The 24,814-nt window shown below is 38.3% G+C and overlaps 1 protein-coding gene across 1 annotated transcript in view; it reads left to right on the top strand.

Moving 5' to 3' along the window:
* CSF1R (colony stimulating factor 1 receptor) overlaps nt 1-19,890 on the top strand; it is a 129,868-nt gene extending 109,978 nt beyond the window's left edge. The window contains exons 17-21 of the mRNA XM_089682129.1: nt 2,941-3,063; nt 7,745-7,856; nt 8,610-8,709; nt 9,312-9,417; nt 10,194-19,890. Coding sequence (XP_089538255.1) covers nt 2,941-3,063; nt 7,745-7,856; nt 8,610-8,709; nt 9,312-9,417; nt 10,194-10,301 — 549 coding nt within the window. The 3' untranslated portion in view covers nt 10,302-19,890. The remainder of the gene's footprint in view (nt 1-2,940; nt 3,064-7,744; nt 7,857-8,609; nt 8,710-9,311; nt 9,418-10,193) is intronic.
* The last annotated feature ends 4,924 nt before the right edge of the window (nt 19,891-24,814 follow it).

The following is a 24,814-nucleotide window of genomic DNA, read 5'->3' as shown; positions in this document are numbered from 1 at the left end:
CCAGAGCAGCTGTGTATGGTAGCCAATCAGCTTATAACTTCAGCTTGTTAAATTAAGCTTTGGCAATAAAACCTGGAAGCTGTATGGTTTCTATGCAGAGCTACACCAAATTTTGTACTCTCCTGTTTTAGTATATAACCCCCATAGTAACATTTGACCAAAAACAATAACTGGATACAGTACATTGGTGTGTTGTTTATAAATAAGATCCTGTACCTATGATTAATGAAGTGGGATCAATAATTAGCTTTCACATATGACTATTATTCAGCACCTATCACTTCAACTCACAGTGTATGATCCAGGATCATGGTCAGTATTCTAGTGTAGGTTGTTGTAACATTGCATAAACGGAACAAACGAACAATACAAGATCAATAGGAGAAGTGCCCCAGCTCCGATTCCCATCAAAACTCATGGAAACAAAAAAAGGGGAGCATGAAAAAAATGCCACCCATCAGTCCGCTTTCTCCCCTTTGCAACTCAGGACTCCACCTTTCCCAAAACTATATAGCATAAGAAAAAAATCATTCCATCCTTCATAAGGTCTCAGCCTGTCAATTGCATGTATTTTGTCCAGGGTTCCCACGTTCTCGAAAAAAGTTTTTGTTTATATTTAATTATACTAGCTAGATTTTCATAGATCATGATCCGGGATAATTTGTTTTTCATAAACTCTAAGCTTTACACAGCGATTTTGTACCCCTTAGCAATGGCTGTTTTAGCAGCGACAAATAAAAAGATGAGAATCTGAGAGGACTCAGGAATTCCTGAAATGGGTTTGTTTGATAAGGCTGTCCAAACTGTTTTCAGGACACATAATTATTATACAGAATTTATATAGCACATCACTCTTTTTATTCCTGTCACTGTATATATGAGAGTGAAAATTCAGATCCAGAAGAATTTCACCTTCAGACCGTGCCATCACGAGATACGTCCCTTGTTTGACCACACTGTCGAAAAAAGAGGGGAAAGGAATCCGGATACATTTTTGGCAAGTCTAGTCAGTACCAAGTACCATCTAGAAAAAATTATATAAATCACCTCCATCAGAAACATATTTAGAATACTTTAATATATATTCTGTCAATCTAGTTGGGCCAGTACTCTGGTTCCACTTCAGTACTCAAATCCCTCTCTCATGCCAGAAGGTGTGGCACTTTATTAGGGGAATTAAAAGAATTAACTAATTTTTTATACAACTAAGAGATGGTTCCCTTGTACCCAAGATACCACATGCTCATAAGCAGTCATGGCAGTTACATTTGTAACTTTCTGTGCCATACTATACAAGTAGCTTGAAAGTTGGTGCCAACAAAATGTCTCTGCCTAGAGCATATTCAGTTATGTAATTGGCGTGTGGCATCCATGAGCCCCTTCTACATTATATAATAATATACCCTATAAAGGCCTTTATTAACCCCATGCCTATCAAGGTATGTTTATAAATGTTCTGGTATTCAAGGTGTTAAAGCATGTTCATGGCTGCTACAGCGTTGAGCTTGCATGGATTTTTTAGAGCTGGCAATGGGCTCTCGGGTAAAAGTAACCCTGAAGGCTCTAGAACCGTCTGACCACTTTTACAGGGCCCTTAAAGTACACCCCCTCTCGCCGCACACTTCCAGGTTCTGCTCTCCACTGCCATTCCCTGGCAACTGTAGTCTCTCCCCTGCCCATGCTATCAAATAGGGGGCTTGTAGCCCCCATGTGATAACAATAGAGTTAAATGAAGGAAAACATAACAAAGTGTTTTTAAAAATTATAATATATATATATTGAAAAAAAAAATAAAAGCACACCCATTGCCCCTATATGCACCCCAATGCAAATGCAATGTTTAGGGCTCCCATGTATACTGTATGTAAACATAAATGACATCACATATATAAGGTAGCACTGTGAACATCAGAGTGACAGAAATAATTTTAGAGCCATAATTCTTGGTTAACTCTGAAATGATAAATTGTAAAGGCTTTTAAAGCATTGCCTATGGGGAATTTTGGTTACTGTATTTTTTTTGTGATTTCATAGATGCACGCAATTTGAGACTTGACATATTTCATATTTATTTAATTGACACAACACCATCTTTTATATTTTACCAAAAATGTGGGTATACTATTGTGTTTATTTGCACTAAAATTCATTTTAGTGTATTTGTTTCTGAAAATATGCGTTTAATAAATAGCTGCACAAATATTTTGCCACATAAAAAATTGCAACTGCAATTTTATTGTCAAGTGTCTCTGCTTTCAGAAAATATATAATTGTTTGGGGGGGTTTAAACTTAATTTCTATAAAAAATGCAGACTATAGCATATGTGAAAAAAAATGGAAACAAGACAATGGAGAGTGGGGAGATCTAAGAGAAACACATTTGCAAGTATTATCCCACAATTTCATAAAGGGAGACAGAGTCGGGCACATTATACTGTAGGTGGTCTCTATTTCTAAGTTATTCACATTAGATCTTTTAGATATGCCCCACTCTGCCTCCATTATAACCCAATCAGGAGAGTATTTGGTAGAATAGAAGATGGAAAGTTGCGCAATTTGTGACAGGCAATAATACATTATGTGAGGGACTCCAAGTCCCCCTGGTTGCCTCCTGAAGTGTAAAACCTCACAGAAGAGCCTACAACAATGTGAACACCTGATCAATTATATTATTGTAGACTGTAAATTCTTTAAAGTTTCCATAGGTATTAGAATGGGGAGGGAACACTGATGTAGTACAATAATTTCAGGAGTGGCATTGTAACTGTAATAATTTTACCCATCCAAGATAAATTATATTTGGACCATTTGGTAAGACCTGCTTTCAATTTCCTCAAAAATAATTTAATATATTTAAAATAGGCAACATTTGACATACTGTACTATAGAGTGGACATTGTATTGAGTGGAAATCTTATGTTTCAATGCCTTCCCTTACAGTGTATTCACAGAGATGTTGCTGCCAGAAATGTGTTGATATCTCAGGGACGTGTTGTCAAGATCTGTGACTTTGGACTGGCCAGGGACATCGAGAATGATAGCAACTATGTTGTAAAAGGAAATGTAAGCAATTATTTTTTCTTGAGTAGACAATATCTGTTGAGATAACATCTTTTTATTCATATTTTTTTGGAACTCTTCCCAAGTTCTTCAGTAGCCATACTGTATGTCCTGCACCACTGTAGACATCAGTGTCTACAGTAAAACCTAACTTGTGTACCATTGTGCAGAAAATTATAAAAATGTATTGCCATCAGTTAGTTAAGTGTTCTTGCATGGCAAGACCACTTACTGTTATCTCACATATATATTCTTATTATTATAGCCAAATTTACCACCCTAACTCCTCCCACAGTTTTTATACTACATAGACAGTAATATACCGAAACGTGCGGATTGTTCCCCATTGGTGTGCTATTACTTTGTGGAACATTTCACCAAATGGTTCACGAAATATCGGTGTTTTTGTGGTGAAATTGGTCCCATAGGAATGAATGGCGGAATGTTCAAAACTAGAGTGGGAGCTGACAAAAGCTAGAGTGTGAGCTGAAAAATCAGGACATGATTTCTAAGCTGCCATCACTCCCTCATTTTCAAGCCCACCTACACAAATCTTATATCAAACCGTTCAGCTATCCCTGCTGCCACTAAAAATGTCCATGGCTAAGCCATAATCCTGATAGTTTTCACAATATGACCATTTGTTTGCAACTCACGCTGCCCATTGACATTCATTGAAACTTTACTTTGAAGGGCAATTTCTAAACTGTGACTATGCCTTCATTTTAAAATATTTCAGAGATATACTATGCATCAAAATGTAGGTTTGAGTCTTATGATTCTCACAATATAAAGCTCTTTGCTGTAGGATTCATAGTTTTTAAAACTACGACCATTTGAAGATGCCAGTGAAGTGAGCAATTTGGAGCAGTTTGTTTTTAACCGTTCTTCTCTGTCGTATTTGAAATCTAATTTTGAATTCATGACAGTTTGGCCGGTTTCTGGTTAAAGGTTTGGAAATAAGTTTTCTACAGTAGAGAGTATTTGAGGTGATAATGCTGCTAATGTTTTTATAAATGTATGTTTTAATGTAACTGTGAAGCACTTTGGGCAACAACATTGCAATTAAATGTACTATATAAATAATTAAAAGTTGAAATGCATTTCCCACTCTATCAAGCTTGCCATGTGCACTTTTAAAATTTGATCAATCAATTGCTTAGTGTAATGTTTACTATCTTTACTCACTCCAAACACTCCACACAGTTACTCTGCCCACTCCATAAAGTTACTCTGCCCAGTCCAACCTTTTCACAGTTACTCCAGCCACTCCAACCACACAACAGTTACTCAAGCCACTCCACCCAGTTACTCCACCCACTCTAGTTGTAGACTACTGGTGGAGGCCAGAACACTTCACACAATTTCCCCAGAAATTGTAGCTTTTCTAGTTGATATTATTGTTCCTGTGCAACGTACTAAAAAAAAAATGTAATTTAAATAATCCCTTCCAAAACCCAAGCATGTAAACATAGGGGAACCTTTGGAAGCCGTTCCATCAGCATTTCAAATACACTCATTCCCAAACTGTGTAGTCTAACAAAACTAAATTGCATTGTTACTGATATGCAAATATCAACTTCTTGTGAAAAGTCAGCAGCAAAGTCATAACCTCCATCTCTAGCCACTCATCTCAGCTAAGTAGTGATACCCAAGAAATCCGTACAATTAAGTCACTTACATGCTACTTTGTAGCTCATGTAAGTGATTAAGTGAAAACAAATTCAATTACCATTTCACAACACATTTCACAAATTTGAAATACAAGAATTTTCCGTTTCAAACATATATGTGCTTGTCTGTGTGTGTGTGTGTGTGTGTGTGTGTGTGTGTGTGTAGGCTTGGACTGGCCAGAGGGCACACCTGGCATTTGCCCAGCGGGCCAGTGCCTAAGAAGAGCGGCCTGTTGATGACAGGGCCGCACAGCAGGAGGTTGCTTACCTCTCATTATACAGCTATGCCTAAAGCAGAGCTGACAGGAGGAGAGGCAGAGACGACTCCAGCTACAAACGGAAAGTGCCTGCAGGGGTTTCACAGACACCTCTGGGCTGGCTGCTGCAGACACTGCGGCACTGAAAGGACAACAGTGGCCTCTCTCGTTCACCGGCTGGCACACTGTGACAACCAGTTTGTAGTGGCGGTGGATTAGGCTGTCTCTGTGCTGGATGGGATGTCTCTTTGCTGGTAGGGATGTCTCTTTTCTGGAGTCAATCTGTGCATTGCTTCAGGTTAGGTTTATTTGACTACTTGAGGCAGAAATTGACAGCAGTGGTCTACTGTGGCCTGATAGATAAAGTGACATGGAGCTTGATGAGTGCACAAGTGCTACACAATTCGATAATGGACACAACTGAAGGCAGTACTTGTGGGCATTTTTGTTGTATCCAAAACATACTTTTAGCAGTCTGTGGAGGTACAAGCAATGGTGCACAAGCTGAGCTTAAATGATTACTGAATATATCGCAATATTCCTGTGAATATACAGTAGATGTTAAATGAGACCACAACCTCTGTTCTTGTGGGTGATATTTCAACTTTAATAGCAAAATTCCAATATAGAAACAGAAACTCCTGTTTGTATTCTGCTGATATAGTGCTGACCAAGTAGGAAAAGATCTGTATTTACAGCAATCAGCATAAAGATGGATCTGGTCTTACTCTTTATGATAATGTCACCCTGTCTGTGGTAAAAGCTGTAAAGTACGCACATCACAACTGTGTCTACTGTGACATTTGCTCTATATGTAAGCTCTTACAGGAAGAAACAGCCACCTGGGTATAACCACTGTTTTATGGCTCAGTGACACTAATAGCTATTGGTGAACTAATAATTTGCATTTGCCAAACCAGTGGTCGAAAAATAACTGACAGAGCCAGATATACAGGTATATCAGGAAATCATCCAACTCTCTTAAAAAAGCACAACTTTTTCTATGTTATAGAATTCTCATATTATTGTTAAAAGACAACTATACCGCTCAAAAAGAATACATAAAGCTAACCATGCTAGCCTTACTAAACTAGTCTATGCTAACCACAAACCCCTCATCCCCCATCCACCCAACTAGCTTAGTAGGATAGCCATGGCTTGCACAGTGACCTTCTAGAGTTGAACAGGGCAATATTCCAGCCATAATCTTAACATTAGACCTTACCTCTAACATAAGCCTTAACATGTCTCCCCAGGGGCGGACTGACCATTTGGAAACTCTGGCACTGCCCGAGAGCCCGGGGTCAGTAGGGGGCCCCATAAGATGCCCCTGGTACCTTTTTTTCATAGGCTTTTTTGAGTTTGGGCAAGGACACAGGGGCCCCATAAGTTGTCAGTCCACCCCTGTGTCTCCCCAATTCTAACCCTAACACCACACCTAAACCTGCTAACCCATAAGCCTAACACTAATCTTACCTAAATCTCAATTCTAAACTAACCCCTAGTTCTGTATTCTCATCTTATCCTGCCAGAGACATTGCTAGAGTGCGCTGGGTGTTCATTGCAGTAATTTTTTCCATATTTGCTGAACTTTGGTATATACATTCTCATTTGTCAACAATGAAAAGTGTCCGTTTTAATATCAGTCTTGTTATATTTATAAAATTACATTTACAACTCCTTGAGAACTCGTCTTCAGTATTTGCGTGTCTGGGTTCTTTGTCTTGGAACCCCTGTGAGGAAAGGGCCAAAGAACTAATGGACGAAAAGTGTAATAGGAAAGGGATAACAAACAGACAGGAAAAGGAAAGGAGATTGGATGATAATGTGGGACAAGATAAAGCCTCAACATCTTTTGCCATGGTATGCTACAAGCCCTGCAACATGTCGGTCCAAGTGCCAAGGGTGCCCCTGTTTTTTGGGGGGGATTTTTTAGGAACTTAGCAATAACCTCTGCCCTGGATGCCCTACACTTGTGCTGTTAACTATGCGATAAAAGATATCAGTTCCAATCTGACAGCAGCCAAGGCCTGTTGATAAGATTTTGTGGGACCTGCCCTTTCACAGTGGTACAGTTTATATGAATTGCTTATTTAGTCAGACTCCCACTTTAACAGTTCTGACAGAAAATTAAAACTGCATGGACTAAAATAATGGATGCACTTTTGCATTCAGTACCTCCGTTTATATGCCATACATCTATCCATGCACTTTGTGAAGAAACTACACTAAATGTCATAGGCAATTCTGATGTATTGAACAATGCACTAGCAGTGATATCATAATGGTTGTAATTGCCATAATGGCACAAGCCAATATTAGGGCAGGGTTTCTCAATCAGGGTTCCATGGAACCCTAGGGTTTCTCCAGAGGTTACTGTGGGTCCCTTGAGCAATGAGCAATTTATGCCTCTCAAATAAGTTCCCACTGACACCATTAATCTTTTTAGCCATCTGTAAGGGGTAATTCTTCCCTCTGACCATCACACTAATGTATCATGAGTTGTAGTTATAATATATTTTAGCAGGGGTTCCCTGAGACCGGAAAGTTATTTCAAGGGTACCTCTGTGTTGCAAAGGTTGAGAAAGGTGGGCATAGGGCCACAGGGACAAATTAAATTTAACAAAATATGGGGAGAGCATACAAAACTCCAGGAACATAGGTTTTCTGTTAAGAATTGAATAGCAGATCCAAATGGTGCAAGGCCAAAAAAATCTAACCATAGATTTGTTTAACTTTTTTTTTCATTTTAAGGCCCGTCTGCCAGTAAAGTGGATGGCCCCAGAGAGCATTTTTGATTGCATCTATACAGTGCAAAGCGACGTCTGGTCCTATGGAATCCTTCTGTGGGAGATCTTCTCTCTTGGTAAGCACTAAGTAATCATAATGATGTCAATTACACCAATAAAATTAATACTTATTATGGTATTGCATGCTATTTATGGAATATGATTTAGTTTTAGATGTCTTTACCCTAGCTAGTGATATTGGAGAACTGATCGTTTACTGGCACTCCAACGGTAAAGGAATAATGACATTTATTAATATAATTACATTGTATGGGATGGCTAGCAAATGTGTACCCAATCAAAAGAGAAAAGAGTCAGAATGGAAGCTGATCAAGGACTGCAAGGGTCGGGTGGCGGGGATCTGGTTGGGGTTGGGGTTGTGAGAGATCAAGTACTGTATGCAACATAAAGGAGACCAGTGTGTACTGCTGAATACAGGGGACAGTGTTACATAAAGAATTGAGGTCGAAAGCAGTGCGAACAGGAGCAGAAACAAGAAACAGGGAGATATGCAAAGAGTCACAGTGTCACTAGCGGGAAGTAGAGCTGCCAGAGCATGTAGTACATACAATGTGGGTAGAGGTGCCAGAGAACATAATGCAGACACCGGTTGGGGACAGTGGAAGAACCTCCTTGTAGACAGGCTGTGGAGAACCATGAAAGAGGCTAGTGGGGACACTGGCCAAAGAGTGCTGGACACTGGTGAATAAACACCAGAGATGTGGACATTGGTGAGAGAAGAATTTCTTTAGGTAGAAATGTGGACACTGCTAATCAACAAAAACACCAGTGGACTTGACTTTTTTAAATACAAGATTTTTTGTTTACAGGCAGAAGCCCTTATCTTGGAATTATTGTAAACAGGAAGTTTTACAAGATGATAAAAGAAGGCTACAAGATGGATTGCCCAGACTATGCTCCTCTGGACATGTAAGTAAAGCAGAAGAACTGAAAATTGGTATTTTGCAGTGTCATATACAGTAGTAGTTTTCATATGGATAACTGACCCACTTCCAACTCACTCAGAATTTTTTATCGAATCAAACACTAATTAGCATAGAATCTTGAGCAATATATAAGTTTAGCAGTCTTTAAAGAGTACCTGTTCTATGGAAGCTGTGCCTAAAATAGGCAAGCAGAGGGAAAAGGACCAGCCACCAGTATTGCTTTGATTTCCTTTATTTGATATTTTCCCCATTACTGACTTACCCGGGGAGATTTACTAAGGCTGGTGCAATCAGAATCTGATGCACCTGTCCATAGCAGACAATCAGCTTCAAACCTCAACTTATTCAACTAAGCTTTGACAATAAAACCTGTAAGCTGGTTAGTTTATATGCAGAAGTGAGCCTGATTTTGCACTCTCCAGCTTTAGTAAAAAAAACCCACTATGCATTTATCAACACTGTGTCTGTGTGTTTGGAGAAAATAATCTTGGTAGAAGAGTAGGGCTTTTCAGGGGAGAGCTACAGATCCACTTTAATGCACCCTAATGCTATAATTGGTTTTGAAATGGAATACTTCTATCACAGATATCGCCTCATGAAAGCATGCTGGGACCTGGAACCTACTAATAGGCCAACTTTTAGCCAGATAACTGATCTCATCAACAAGGAAATGAGTCTCATCAAAAATCAGGTAAGAATGTGTCCATGGTTAATGGTGTTATAAGTGGGGCAACATGTATATCAGTTGTCAGTGAGTAGAAGTGATAGAATTTTGTTGCTGGATAAAAATCACTTGGGTAGAAAGGAAGACATATTGTAGAAGTGGTTTTAAGGCAATGTTAAAAACTTTTAAAGGTGGATGCCAGTCCAATAGACTGAGGAAAATAGATCTAGAATGTGGCTATCTTGTAGCCATTCATGGTTTGGATTTATGAACCTTTCATTATCAAGTGGTTGAGGATGACAATAGGCCCTTGCTGCATTATATTAGGGATGGAAGATGCATGAATGAATGTTAAACCAATAAACCAACATGGGCAGTAAACTATGACTTTTCTTACAGTAAGAACAGGCAGACTGGAATGCTCTGTCAAAGGAGGTGGTGACCCATTTGGTCCTATTTAACTACTTTTTGATTCCTTATTTCTTGTAAGATACCTGTATGACCATCTCTAGCACCATTTTTGAATTGGAGATACATGCATGATTGTATAAAATACATCCAACCCAACTGCTCAACTGATGAGCAGATATGGATTTCTTTTCAGTATCTGTATCCCAAAGTCAGAGTCAGAGGGTGGAACAAATGTGGCAGATTCTACTGAATCCTGTCTGGTGTCCCCTTCTGGACTAGAATGGGATTTATTGAACATTAGAGATTTTCAAGCTGCGTTAATATTTTGCTATGTTGGAATACTATCATTTATACTACATAAGCATATTGTTGTATTTTTTTCTTTATTTAAGGAATATGCAAACATCATTCAGGGTCAACAAGACGAAGACTGTGTGGATGCAAAGTGTGTAGATATTCAGCAGCCTCTTATTAAAGGGAACAATTACCAGTTCTGCTGATCCTGATAGAAGCACAGTGAACTGAAGGGAGCGATCAGCAAGTCTACAGGAAGGTGTAATGTGGTGCAACGTCCACATTCCATATAATAAGTGGACTTATTAAAAGGGCATTTTTTTAATTGTATTAAGCTAATGACACATACTCTCTCTGCAAAAAAAACTTAGAGGAGTGTGGAAAAAATGTAGCAATAATGTCTCAGCACTGAAAACTCTCTGCAATTACTCTAATGAATCAATTAACGTGGCAGGAGACACTGACAATCATACTGACCTATTCGCTGGTAATGCTTCAATGTGATTAGATATACAGACCAATAAGGTGCTCCAGGGAAATGAAAGGGATACATACAGCTTAGCTGCTAAAAATACTGAATTTATTTTAAACTACCATAAATTAGGTAAATGTTTTCAGTTCTCATTAATATAACATGTCATTGTACAATTTACACCAGCTGAGATTTCAAGTCAAGCTGTCAATGGGAGTGCTTGCACTGGCTTTTGAAATTGGAAAAAAAGGACCAGAGTATGTTTGACTAAAACAAAATAATTTTGTACCTGAAGCTTTGCCATTTTCAAGCTTCAGGCACTTAGTGTGAGTGAGGATATAGACAGAATACTAAATCCAGGCAGAGTAGCTCTCAAAAGTTTAAGTCTTCATGGAAAAGTATAATGGTAATCTTGGAAAACCGAGTCTTACTTTTTGCAGTAAAGCAACTGTATAGAATGCAGATCACTGATGATATGAGGAACTGGCTGTACAAAAAAGGAAATGATTTAACAGGTAGACTTTGGGTATTATAGCTGCCTGGATATATTTCTTGCTTCTTAAAGGGGGACAGCAGGAAAAATAAAATTCAATAGTGAACCTGCAAGGTTAGAGGTCCTGTGTCTATCCTTCCTTTTTTTTTTTTGTAAGGAGCCAAAAACAATACATATAAACTCTTCAGCCTTCAAAGGATAACTACTTTTATTCACTTGTCACATCAAAACAACTTCTGACTGTACTCAGGGTCCAAAGAACCAACAAACAAATGCTCCTGCGCTTGGGGATGGACTCGACATAGGCTACAACCACATTAAGAATGTCCTGGAACATGCACACCTTGCTGCCCTCAATAGACCGGGGAAATCCAAATATACTGAATGAGGAAAGAACAAATAGAGGGCGCACAGGCCTAGTGCATTACCATAAAAAATGTTTAATAAAAAATAAAGTAGGTGTTGTACACAAAAGACAATAAAGTCAAGGCACGTCATAAAAGAACAGCTTGGTCAACACCGTGCTGAGTAGCAGTCCGCAATAGGCTGACGCGTTTCGAGGACTTGCCTCTTCCTCATAGCCACAAATCTGTCCGTCCTTTTTTTTTTTTTGGAAGGAGCCAAAAACAATACATATAAGCTCTTCAGCCTTCAAAGGATAACTACTTTTATTCACTTGTCACATCAAAATAAGTTCTGACTGTACTCAGGATCCTCCTGACCTTTACACAATGTGTAAGCAGCGAGCTCCGACATGAAGAGGGGGTGGAATGAGTATCAGGATAGGTACAGTATCTAAAGGCCTGCCTGCCCAGACCCTGCATCTTCTTCTTGCAGAACACTGCCCTTCCCTAGTGTTAGTACCAGAAGTGCTGGAGAACACTGCAAGTTGTACTTTTCTGAAAACCAGCAGGACCTTTTTGATACAGATGGTACTTGTATGTCTCACATACATCACAGATCCAAAAACTAAGAGGTTTATTCCTCATTTTGGGAATCAGACACATGCAAATTATTCCTTGTTGCCCCTGTAGACAAATGTACAATCAGAATTACCAGATTATAGTACAGATACAACCTACTATTATGGAACAGTTTTTTCCATTTATTCTTAAAGTCAAAACCTGCCCAGGGCTCAGCAAACCTTGCCTTCCCTCAAGCAACAAGGCGCAGGCGCTTAGGCTGCATTCACATCTGAGCTGAATGATTTTCAGGCGTTTTTATTTGAGAGTTTTGCAAGCACATACAAGCGTTTTAGAAGTGTATTACAAGCATTTTATTTGTGTATTGCAGCTTCAGGTGTTTTTGTATTAGTCAGTAGCCAGCATTAGGGGGAGGAGATTAGGAGCTGGAAAACGCATGGCAAAACATTTGCAAAATGTTCATGTCACTTATTTTCAGGCATTCCCAAAAACAATCTGTCTCCAATCTGCCTAGAAGAAATTCATTTTGGGCAAAAGGCATTTTGCTATAGGTGACAAAACACTGATGTGAACAGGGACCATTGAAATCAATGGGATTTGGCTTATTGAGTGTCGTGGAGCTCCGAGCTACAACATGTTCAGGTGTCAATGGGGCCTAAATTCTGACATGGAGGATTGCAAAATGTGCCCAGTACCTTGCTGTAACAACTATTTCACTGGGTTCCAGGTACAGATATGGGCATTACTGGAGCATGAGGATGATGCATCCATCTTATGGTACCTACTATGCATCAGACATGATCTATTATTCATTATGGGCAAAGCACACAATCATATTAAGTTCTTCACATTAGGCGAGTGATACAAATGTTCACATAGCCAAGATTCCCTTAAAGTGTTACTAAACCACAACAGTAAAATCAGTCTGTATATGTAGTAAAGCATGCTTGTTATATTCACTGTGGAACAGAAGGGGTTAATCCTCTGCATTGTGTAAAAAGGATGTTTGATCCTCCCCTTTTTCCAGTGTCTCCTAAATATCTCCTGATAAAACAGAGGCTTGGGGGTAAGCTGCACATGCTCAGTTTGGTGTGCTTTTTTTCTTGGGAGAGTGCATGTGATCAGCACTCTCCAGACAGAGGTCAGGGGTCCTGCATCCTCCTACATGAAAATGAAAACTCTTCCTACAGGAGAATGAAAACTCCCGCTACAAGCTATAACCAGTGCTCTGCTGGACACTGATAGAAGTCACAAAACTGCTCTAACTGCTGCTGAGAAAAGGTATTTCACAGTTTCTATTTACTAAAATAATTGCATTTCCATGTTCTGTGTACTGAGGGGACCAGATATAGTGAATGCAGGGTCCTGGGTCTAGGAACACTTTAAACTGGAGTTATACAGTTCCTGCTATAAAGTAAATACACCAACAGGTGTGATTTACTTCCTTTTGGCAAAGGAAGCTGCACTTTGAAATAGAATTTTCCCCATAATCTAGTGAATCTCTGCTGACTTCCATCATCCATTCATTTACAAGCACAAAAGCATTGCACGTGATTGGGCATGTTTTACAAAGTGACATTTCACCACATTCTCTAAGGGCTGGGGAGACCTCCCTTGCAAAGTGAAAAGCCTATTTACCTTTTTATTTTAAATCAACCTCAATGCCTCACTTCTGGACTTATCTTAACTGAAAACACCTCTTAACTAAAATGTAAGCCTCCCTGCTCCCCCAACTCCTAATAACAAATCACTAACTTTGATTATTCAGGAATTTGCTTAGACTCAGGTCACATCCAGAAGAAGACAGGTGTCTCTAATATGCACTTTTCAGCTAGACAAAAGAAAAGTTCAGACACATGTAGATACCTATAATTATGTATGTTCTTGTGTTTTTCTTCAAACCCAACTCAAGCAGAGGAAGAAAGGGTTAAAACCTATATAAGTTTTTTTTGCATTGATGTCCTATTAGAGAGATTTGTCCTCACATCCTGTCCTGGTGGCATGGTGTCACAAAGCCAGAAAGTGATGGGTTGTTTCTGTAATGAGGACAGAAACAGCAATACAAGAATGTTTATTAAGTAGAGTTGGGTTACAATATTTGTCAAGTTTTTTTTTTTTGCATTCAATAGAGTACAATCAGAGATTAACATGATAATAAGTCTGCAATAATAAATTAGTCACATTTCTATAAACATATATAACCACATTTTAGTATTTTCACCAATAACTTAAAATTGGTCATAGACCTATTGTTTTAATATATGTTGGGGGCAATACACAAGAAACATCGATTCCACCACACATGCAAATAAGTCTCAACCATAGCATGCCCACTGCTGAAAAACACCAATCTAACTTGTAGTCAAAAATGAATAACCTTTTTCAGATTTTTGGCAAACTACAAATAGCACCACCGTTTCAAAAATCTTAGGGTTCATGTACACTGCAGCTGATAAACATTTAGGAGCTTTTCTGCAATTTTTCAGCAGCCCCTGAACTCTCCCTAATGTTTTCCTATGTGTCCATGTACACTATGTCGTTTACAGGCAGTTGAGTTTACAGTCGTTTTTTGAACGCCAAATGCTTGAAAACACGGCTAACCGCGTTTATAAGCGTTTGAAAAAAATTTTCAACTCTTCTATTTCAAGATGCTGTCCAGAGCCTTTTTTCATCATGAAAAATGCACGCAAGGTGTTTTCCCGGTACTCAAATGGACCTGGTACACAATACTTTGAGGTTTTGCATGAAAAAAAATATGTTAGACACTGTTGCAATAATTTCTGCACAGAAATGAGCTGGAACACATCCAAAAACCACAAAAAAAAAAAAAGACAGCTAATCTCAACAAATACTGTTCTCTCTGCTTCTGCTCTCTCTATTTCTCTCAAAATGTTTTTTTTACTGTTTTTCAGTGCATTCTGGGCATTTTGAAAGGTCTCCTGAGGTTATGTTTAAAAAAACCTTCTAAACGCAAACGCTCATAAACACGCATAAATGCGGTATGCAAATGCGGCTAAACAGACTTTAATTAACCTACGTTTTCCATCAGTTTCCATTGTTCAGAAGTGTTTTCCAAATGTCCCGTGTACATGGAGCCTTGTAAACAAATATGTAGATGTTACATGCCCACACACTGGGGCTGATTTACAAAACTGGAGAGTGCAAAATCTGGTGCAGCTCTGCATAGAAACCAATCAGCTTCCAGGTTGTATTGCCAAAGATCTAATTGAATAAGCTGAACTTAGAAGCGGATTGGCTGTCATGCACAGCTGCACCAGATTCTGTATGCACCAGCATTAGTAAATCAGGAACACTGTATTTGATATTTGCAAAAATCCTGCTTTGTAATCCAATGTAAGCTCACACCCCTAATAAAGCCTGCACAGTGAAATGCATCTGGACCAAGGGTCGTTGCTTTGCTGCACCAGCCGAACTTTGTAATTTGGAAGGTGCACAGTTTGCTGTGGGACATTACCTATTCAGTCTTGGATGTTTTTTATGTTACTGTTATATACAGAAAGAGAATTCCCGCAAACCAACAATTTTTCTGTATATAAAGGAGTCATTTCTACAAAACATATGATCTACCAGATGTGGACACTTGCTAAACCGTTGATATCGCAATAGTGGTGGATTCATGCATAGACATTATTGGTTGACTTTGAAGATTACAGAGGACTTTGTCATGGAACTTTCTGCCCAGAGATGCAGTTTAACACGGTTAGGCTCCATGCACACTGGGAGTTTTAATAACACTGGTAGTATTAGCTGTGTTAAGTCATGCTAAAAATGCGAGTTTTTCAGCGTATTAGCATTTAGCCGCTTTTTCCACGTTTGCATCTTTAGCGTTTGTCTAAAAATGCCAGCTTGCCACGTTTTTCAGTGTTAGAGCATTTTTACAGTTAATAAAAACTCCTCTACAAACCCACTAGTTCTGGGGTTTTTTCCAGCCAAAAAACGCTAATTAAAGCCTATGTGTGCATGGACACACAGGATAACATGCTGGGGAGTTTACTGGCTGTAGAAAAAAACGCCAAAAGCAGCAGCTGTAAAAATGTCCAGTGTGCATGAGGACTTAGGCTGCATTCACACTTGTTCGATTTGTAGCTTGAAGCTCAGAGCTCCAAAAACACTAAAACCTAAAAAAATTGAACATCCTTTATGGTGTCTGTTCACCCCTGATCGCGCAAACAGGCATTATAGAGAACAATTGATTTATGTAGTTTGAGCATTTTTGGAGCTTTGAGCTTCAAGCTACAAATCGTTCAAGTGTGAATGCAGCCTTAGACAGCCACTGCCAGTAGGGACTGCTAAGGGGTTTTTTCATTTATGACAGCCTAACCTTCTTATGTGGTTCAATATGATCCAAATTTTAGCTGCGCGAGATACTCTGATTTTCAACAATTATGATTATTGGACACCATGTACTGGTACAGGCTATAAGAGCTTTCTTTGGACTTCAAAGAAGGATTCATGCTTAATTGCAGCAATATCATACATGTGGACATCTTAACGTCTATCTTCTACATCAAAAATTATAACAATTGTGCTATTTGTAGTTTGTCAAAAATTTGAGAACAGTTTTAGGACTCGTTTACACTAGTTTCAAAACATGGCATTGGACATGCTTTTTTAAACCACTCTGAATGCCAATTAAAGCATTTGCTTTGCTTCACAAATCATACCCCATGTCGCTTTAGTGGTACTTCAAAGCGTCTTTAAAGCCTCCATAGAAGTCTATGGCAAAGCTTCATTAAAGCTTCAAAAAAGCACCACTGAAGCATCATCAAACCACCACGAAGCATCATCAAACACCTTAGATTGTACGCCCCTTGAGGGTTAGGGACTGATATAAATGTAAAATATATATGTAAAACACTGCGTAAATTGACGGCACTATATAAGTACCTGAAATAAATAAATCAATCAAAGCATTATCGAAGCACCACCAACGCATCAAAAATGCACCAAAGTAACATGTTGAAGTGGTAGGCTCTTTAATGTGTGCTGAAGTCGAAGCAAGTGTAAATGAGCCCTTAAAGTTTGAGAGTTTTGAAGTCATACTTTTGGAACACACAATGATTTTTGGTATGGCGCATGCTACAATTAAGAACTGATTACTTACATTTGTGAGTGAATAGCTTTATCTTGTGCCAGACCCCAGTATTTGTTGAAGCAATGTGTCTATGACCCATTTTAAACTTTAAATGAAATTAATAATATCTGGTTATACTGTATTTTACAGTTATTTGATTAATTTATCTGTGGAGACTCATCATGTTAATCTTTAATTATACCCTATTAAATAATTGGTAAAGCAAGGGTCTGCTTTTTTTTTAAATACAATGTTTTTATTGATCTCTGTGTGTTCCTGTTCCAGTGTCACCTGTACCCTTATTTTTTGCCTTGTGTCAATGGGGCAGAAAGTGAGAAGACCACTCCCCAACAAGAGCACAGACAGCAATAAAACTTGGGAGGTTTGGATTCTTACCCATTCTATTACAAAGATAAAAAACCCTTTGGCTTGGATAGGGATTAACATTCACTTTTAAATACTTGCTTTATTTAAAGCCCAATTTAGCTTTCAATAGGCTAAATAAATAGGCTAAATAAATTTCAGGTACATCAAAGCAAAAGGTGTGCAAAATATTACAGTTAATTTTCTTTGGAAAGAACAGCCAGAATTGTAAACCTGTTCCCTACCAACATTCTGCAGAGCAGGACCCTTTCTCTCTGTGTGAAAGCAGTGGTCCCTCTGCAGAGATTCAACTCACCCCCTGCTAAGTGACCCTAGGCTCAAACCTAAGCATTTTCTGCCGCGGTTTGCAGAAACTCAGTACAGTCCATTTAAGATGAATTCCTAGGGGACACATTCACATCTCCGCGTTTTCACCAGATGCGTTTTTTGGAAAGGGTCAGGGACTTTTTTGAATGCAAAAAGTTGCATTTTTGGTTCTATAGATTTCAATGGAAACACTGCAAAAAAGTATGTATTGAATTTTTGCCTTGTTTTTGCTGTGTTTTGCGGTTTAAATCTGCCTAGCAACAAGAAACATTAAAAAAAAAAAAAGTCTCAAAAACACAGTGCAGAAACAGGTCAAATGCAGCCTGCGTAGCTGTGAACCTAGCCTTAGACATATGGTTCCGCAATCATTTAACTTCATGCTCTCAGCTGATTGGAGAGCTATAGGTCAGACTCCACAAGGGGTGTGGGGGGACCTCTGCAGAGAGATCACTGCTTCCATACAAAGAGAAAGGGTCCTGCTCTGTAGCATGCTGGCAGGGCCAGGCTTTGGCTGCTTTGTCAAGAAAATTACCGGAAATATTTTGCACGCCTTTTGTTTTGATACACGTGGAATGTGCTTAGCTGACATAAACTGAAAGTTTAGTGGAGCATTATTGTTTAAGGTACTCTTTAAAACTGAAACTGATCATTTGAATATATTTAAACCAAGGCCCCTTTCACACCTCTGCAGTTTTCCTACACCGCAGGTGCAGTGCAGCATACGGTAACATTGAGTTATATTGTGTCTCACATGTTTGGTGCACTTTCTGAAAGCGCACCAAAACTCCTATAAGCTACATCATCGGTGTACTTTCATAAAGCGCATCAAACATGCAGGACACAATATAACTCAATGGAAGAGTGCAGCTAACCCACTCCAAACACGTCAGAAAACTGCACTGCAGTAGTGTGAAAGCACTCTCATTAATTAAGTTCGCACTCAAGTATTCGTGGCCTTTATTTTATTGGACCATTTATGAACATTGTGTTTGTTTTTTAGGATGTATCTCAGTAAAAGTATTTCATATTGCATGCTTGTGATTTGCAGGGCAATTTTCAGTGTTATTATAGTACATTCCTAATTACAGCAGCTTTATCTATATTCATTTTCAGATTTTCAGATATACCTGGATCAGAATACTAACATAGACTTTATGTACTCCTATAAAAAAAAAGTTAGATAATCTAACAGACAGTACTGAATGATTGGTACTCACTTTACGTCACTAAAAACAACAGGTTTGAAGGCTGACGGAGATGTTTGTAAGACTTAGGCTCGGTTCACACTGCCGCGACTTGGGATCCGACTTGTGAGACCTCCAAGTCACATGACATGTGAAATCCCATGTTAGTCAAAGACAGTGGTCCTAATTAGCTCTGCTGAAGTTGCTCCGACTTTAGAAAAGGTTCATGTACTACTTTATTTACTTCTATCAGACTTGTGCCCATAGACTTTATTGGAATTTGCCTAAAAGTCGGATCCTCACCTATATTGATGTGATCTGGATCTGACATTACAGGAATACTACCCAGGCAAAGTTGCATGGCATGAAGGTCATGCATTATGTCGCATCAAAGTCATACTCAAGTTGCCAGGAAGTCGCACCATAGGTTGCAGTGGTGTGAACTAAGCCTAATTCTGCCAAAGGAGAAGGATCTCTATAGGATGAAACGCATCAGGTTGCTATCATTGAGATCTAGACTAAACTGAACTACAAACCATTTCTGTATCTACTCTACCAACCTTTCACTAAAACAGGCAATACACCGCCTATGAAATCTACATATTTACAATAGAACATACTCATGTTAATTGCATTATGCAGTGATTGCATGCATCTTGATTAATATTCTGTACTGACTACAGCTTCTTGCAAATTATAAATCTATCATTCTGTTTTACAAGGACTGTATCATTTACTGTACTGTCATTGTTCTTAAGAAAGCAAAGTATATTACAGAGGAAGAAAGTTATATTTTTACAGTATCTTATAGAGATCTTCATATATTGTGAAGTAATTAAGAAGTAATCACATGGGTTTTAATAAATTAGCTATGTCAAAGTTTTTGGGAAGCCTATAACACAATCTGTTTGGATTCAAATAAAGTGAGATTAACTAAACTTTTCAGAATTTTTATTTAAAAAGATCACTTTTATTAACTTGCTCTGTCATAGTTGCTCATTCTGTATCATTATTACCTATCGCATTAAAGCAGAATCCAAGGAAAAAAAATAAATAAATCCAAGAATATATAAAAAAATCGTTTTTGCTGCAATATTTAGTATGTGGCCTTTCATGTGTTTTGCACTGAGGAGAGGCTTCAATCTAGCCCAGATTGGTGGAGGGCTGCAGTGATGGTTGTCCTAATGGAACTTTGTCCCATCTCCACACAGGATCTCTGGAGCTCAGGCATAGGGTTCTTGGTCACCTTCTTTACTAAGGCCCTTTTCCCCCAATTTCTCAGTTTGGCCAAGCAACCAGCTTTTAGAAGAGTCCTGGTTGTGCTAAACTACTTCCATTTGAGAATTATGGACACCCTTGTGCTCTTGGGAACCTTCAGTGCAGCAGAATTTTTTTTTTGTAGCTTTCCCTAGAACTGTGCCTTGCAATAATCCTGTCTCTGAGGTCTGCGGGCAGTTTTGACCTCATGGCTTTTGCTCTGATACAGGATGCATTGTGAGCTGTGACACCTTTTTATAGAGAGCTGTGTGCCTTTTCAAATCATGTCCAAATCAATTTAACCTCTTCACGCCTAAGGGTAAAACAAATCTAAATGCCCAAGCACAATTTTGCAACATTGACATGTGTTAGTAAAACCGTACATATCATCACAACTACTTTGTACATCCAGGTGAATTATACTGCGTTTTTTTCAGGACAAATTGGGCTTTCATTTGGTGGTAAATAGTAATGGATATCTCCTGATTTTTTTTTTTTTATTATCGAAGGAAAACTGGCCCAAAATAGTAAAAAAAAAAAAATATTTTTTTTTAATTTAGCTGTGTGTTTCTTGTTACTACCATAACCTACCACCAAAGAACAACCCAAAATAAATTCTCCAGCTCTTGTCGATCGCAGCAATACCATATATGTGTATGTTATCTGTTCTTTGTACCCGTAGTACAGCCCAGAAACCTTAGTGCGCATTTAGTTTTTGTCTTTTTTTTTTTACCTAAAACACACAGACACTGACATTGACACTAACACCAATTTTTTTTTATTCCTGACCTTTGACCCTGACCTTTTGACCTTGACCTTTGACCCTGACCCAAACAATAACCCTGGCACTGAACTAGATCAAACCTTGATCTAGGTATTTTTTCTTTATTTTTTAATATTTATCTTTTTTTTTTTTTACAAACATTTTTTTTTTCTCTCTATGCCAGGAGTTCGAGAGATACAATGTATCTCTTCTCCATTCATAGAGAGAGAAAAAAAACAAGGGGGCTGGGCTGCACAGTGACTGATTATTGTGATAGCCTCTGATTGGCTATCACAGCGATCATGTGACCCGGAATTGGGAGTCCCGGGTCCCAATCGTTAGAACGGGACCTGGGGCTTTCAGTGACACTACAGTCTTTGTGCTGGGAACGCGCAGTGCGGCGTGCTCCCAGCACAATGATAGGTATGCAAATATGCGGCCCCATGGAAAAAAGCCCAGTTCTGTGAGGCCACACATTTGTGTGACGTTGGTATCAAAGGGGTTAATTTACCAAGGTGGACTCCAATCAAGGTGTAGAAACATCTCAGCAACCATCAAGAGAAATGGAAGGCATCTGAGCTAAATTTCAAGTGTTGTTGCAAAGAGTCTAAATACTTTTGCAGATGTGATATTCCAGTTTTTTCTTGTTCATACATTTGAAAACATTTCTAAAATTCTGTTTTCACTTTGTCAATATGGGGTACTGTGTGGATTAATGAGAAAAAAATTAATTTAAACAACTGTAGCATCAGGCCATAACATAACAAAAATTAAAAAAAAAAGTGCAGAATACTTTATGATTGCACTGTATTTATGATTGCACTGGTATTGTTAGCGATAGCACATTGCTCTGCCATTCATTTTGAAAGGCAACCCAGTGAAACTTTGACGCATATGACGCATGTAGATTTTTTTGTCTGTTTTGTGTTGGCTGCCTTTTCAATCTGAATGGGCTACCCTTGCCGTAATACACGTTAACACAATGTATGAGGATAGCAAAGCATGAATTGGCTCCGTTTGAAACCTGCATTTCACAACGATCAGTAGATGCATACACAAATCTCAACTTTTAAACAGTAAAATAGAGATGTGCACAATGGAAAAACTCGTTTTGTATTTGTTCTTTAAATTAATAATTTTATTTTATCATATTCGTTATGTTAGAGTGATGATGTGTTTTCAGAATTTTTTTCATATATTCGTTATTTTCAAATTGATTTGAAATTCAAATTTAGGAAGATGGCTATATTCTTTCTAGTTTATTTTACTCTATTTGAATTTCATAAGATGGCTATATTCTTTCAATGCTACTCTATTTTATTCTAAATTTAAATTTCATAAGATGGCTATATTCTTTCTATTCTTTTTGAAATGAAAATTTCGGAAGACACCTATATTCTATTTTATTCAAATTTCAGAAGACGGCTATATTCTATTTTATTCTTTTCGAAATTCGCATTTCAGAACACAGTTATATTCTATTCGGAATTTGAATTTCAGAAGATGGCAATATTCTCTTTTGTTCTATTCTAATCTATTCCTTTTTATTCTAGTTTTTTATTTTCTATACTATTCTATTCTTTTATATTCCTTTATTTTCTATTCCTTTATTTTCTAGTCTGTTCTATTGTTTTATTCTATTATTTTATATTCTTTTACATTCTATTCTGTTTTGTTCTATTCTTTTCTATTTTCTTTTTTTTTTACATTCTATTCTAGTCAGTATTTTCTATTCTGTTCTTTTACTCTATTATATTGTATATATTTGATTCTATTCTGTTCTGCAGCCTAAATAGAAATCTTATTGAGTTTTTATACCTTACTGTATGGTTTCCATTTTGATTCTGAAGTCATTTTCAAATTTTAATTTGTGTAATTCATTTAATTTGTGATGTATTGTGATGTGAAAATCTGGATAAATCCTAATTTCCGAATAATGAAAATATCATCCAAATTTAGATTCATAACAAAACGAATTGCACATGTCTACTGTAAAAGTCAAATTGATCCCTATCCCCTTATCTATACTGGATGGTGAGACTTTGCCTATCAACCATTGACAAAGAAAAGACATTCTCTCTCCAGATGTTTAGAGGGAACCTATACACTGGTATAATGAAAATATTTAGCAAAAAGTGGAAATAAATAACTACAATTTCTTAGGAAACAGTACAGGGCACAGGTTGAATATTCATGAACCCTGGGTTATAGGTTGCTACATTCAAATGCTTAACATTGGCAAAGCTTTGATGGGCACACCCCCTGGGTGTAACCCTGTAACCCTACCCCATTCCATGAGACCCCAGTTTTTTTCTAACACAGGAACAGAGGTAAGGGTGGCCTGTTTCTTATACTCTAAGATACGGAATTTACAGGTAAGTCAAAATTCCTCTTATCTTATTTATACAAAACATGTCACAGACTGGATATTCACAGATCTAGGACATCCCCAAACAATGAATAAGAATAATAGACAACAAGCAAGGCAAACAGAACTGTGCTAACAGGCCCAGCAATAAGAAAGATCAATGGACCCAACTTAGAAAGTTGTTCAAGAAGCTTTGCAGCCAAAATCTGCATCAGCAGAAACTTGGTAGCAGCCTTGCAGCAAAGTGGAGCAATAGTGAATTTCAAGTCAGGAAGGCCCTGACAAGACAAAAAATAATCCATTTTTCTTATAGAAGCTGTGGATTTTAGCTCTGGCAATGTCCAGGCAAATTAAGAGCAATCTAACTGGGGTGATTAGGAGCAGAGCACAAACAGGCAACGACTATGCTTACTTTAAGGTAAAAGGTAGATCGTATCTTAGGCAGAAAGGTAGGTCTTGGGCAAAAAGACTACTTTTTAAAAATGTTTTTAATTTTCTTGCGTTCTGTCATTATTAGTTTTCACAAAATGTTAAGACTATTTTTTTGTGAAGGATCAAGATAGGCTCCATTTAAGAGAGGGACACCAGTTCAGAGACACATCTGACAGACGCAATAGCCACTAAGAAGGCCACTTTGCAGGAAATATAATTTAGGAAATATCAAGCGAATTCTCTGTGCTCAACTGGGTGGCTTCTGCAGGGCAGAGAGAACCAAATTAAGAGATCATGGAAGCACAGGGTGCTGTAAGGAAGGTCTAATCCAAGAAACAGCTTGAGTAAAGGTTTTTACCAGGGAAAATGAAGTCATGGGTTTGTGAACAAATTGGACAAAGCCAAAACCTGTCCCTTAGGAGTACCTAGGTCCAAATTCTGGTCACGCCCAGTAGGAAGGCCAAAATGTGAGGTACAGAGCAATATGTGTTTACACAGGTGAAGAAGTTGACGAAGAAGGAAAAAGAGGGCTTTCCAGGTCCAATTTTTTTGGAAGTGGCTTTTCTGGCTTTGACCAATGTGGGAACGAAAGAATCAGGGCAGGGATACCCCCTGATTCTGACCAGGGTTTGAACCCAGTAAAGCCGGTGACTGAAAAGCAGGATGGATAGGGGACCCCAAGATAGAAGGCCAGGGATCATCTCTTAAAAGATTGAGTACGTCTCTGTTCCAGGTTCTCCTGGGCCATTTTGGTGCAATGAGAATCACTGCTTTCTTCCCTTGATCTATTTTGTAGAGCAGTTAAGGCAGAGTTTGTATTAGATGAAAGGCATATATGAGCTAGAACAGGGTCCAAGGAATTATGAGAGTATCAAATGCCAGTGCTAGAGGATCCTTGCATCTGTCTACAAACAGGGGTAACTGCTTGTTGTACCTGGAGGGCAGGATGTCTACATCTGGATTTCCCCATTTCTGACATAGAAGAAATGAAGGTCCCATTCCCCTAGGTGCAGGCTGTGAAGGCTGAGGTAATCTGCCTTTC

The sequence above is a fragment of the Staurois parvus genome, unplaced genomic scaffold (genome assembly GCF_062004578.1).
Source record: "Staurois parvus isolate SC_StPar_1 unplaced genomic scaffold, SC_StPar_1.0 ptg000286l, whole genome shotgun sequence".
Lineage (NCBI taxonomy): Eukaryota > Metazoa > Chordata > Amphibia > Anura > Ranidae > Staurois > Staurois parvus.
This window is presented reverse-complemented; position numbering and strand designations above follow the sequence as displayed.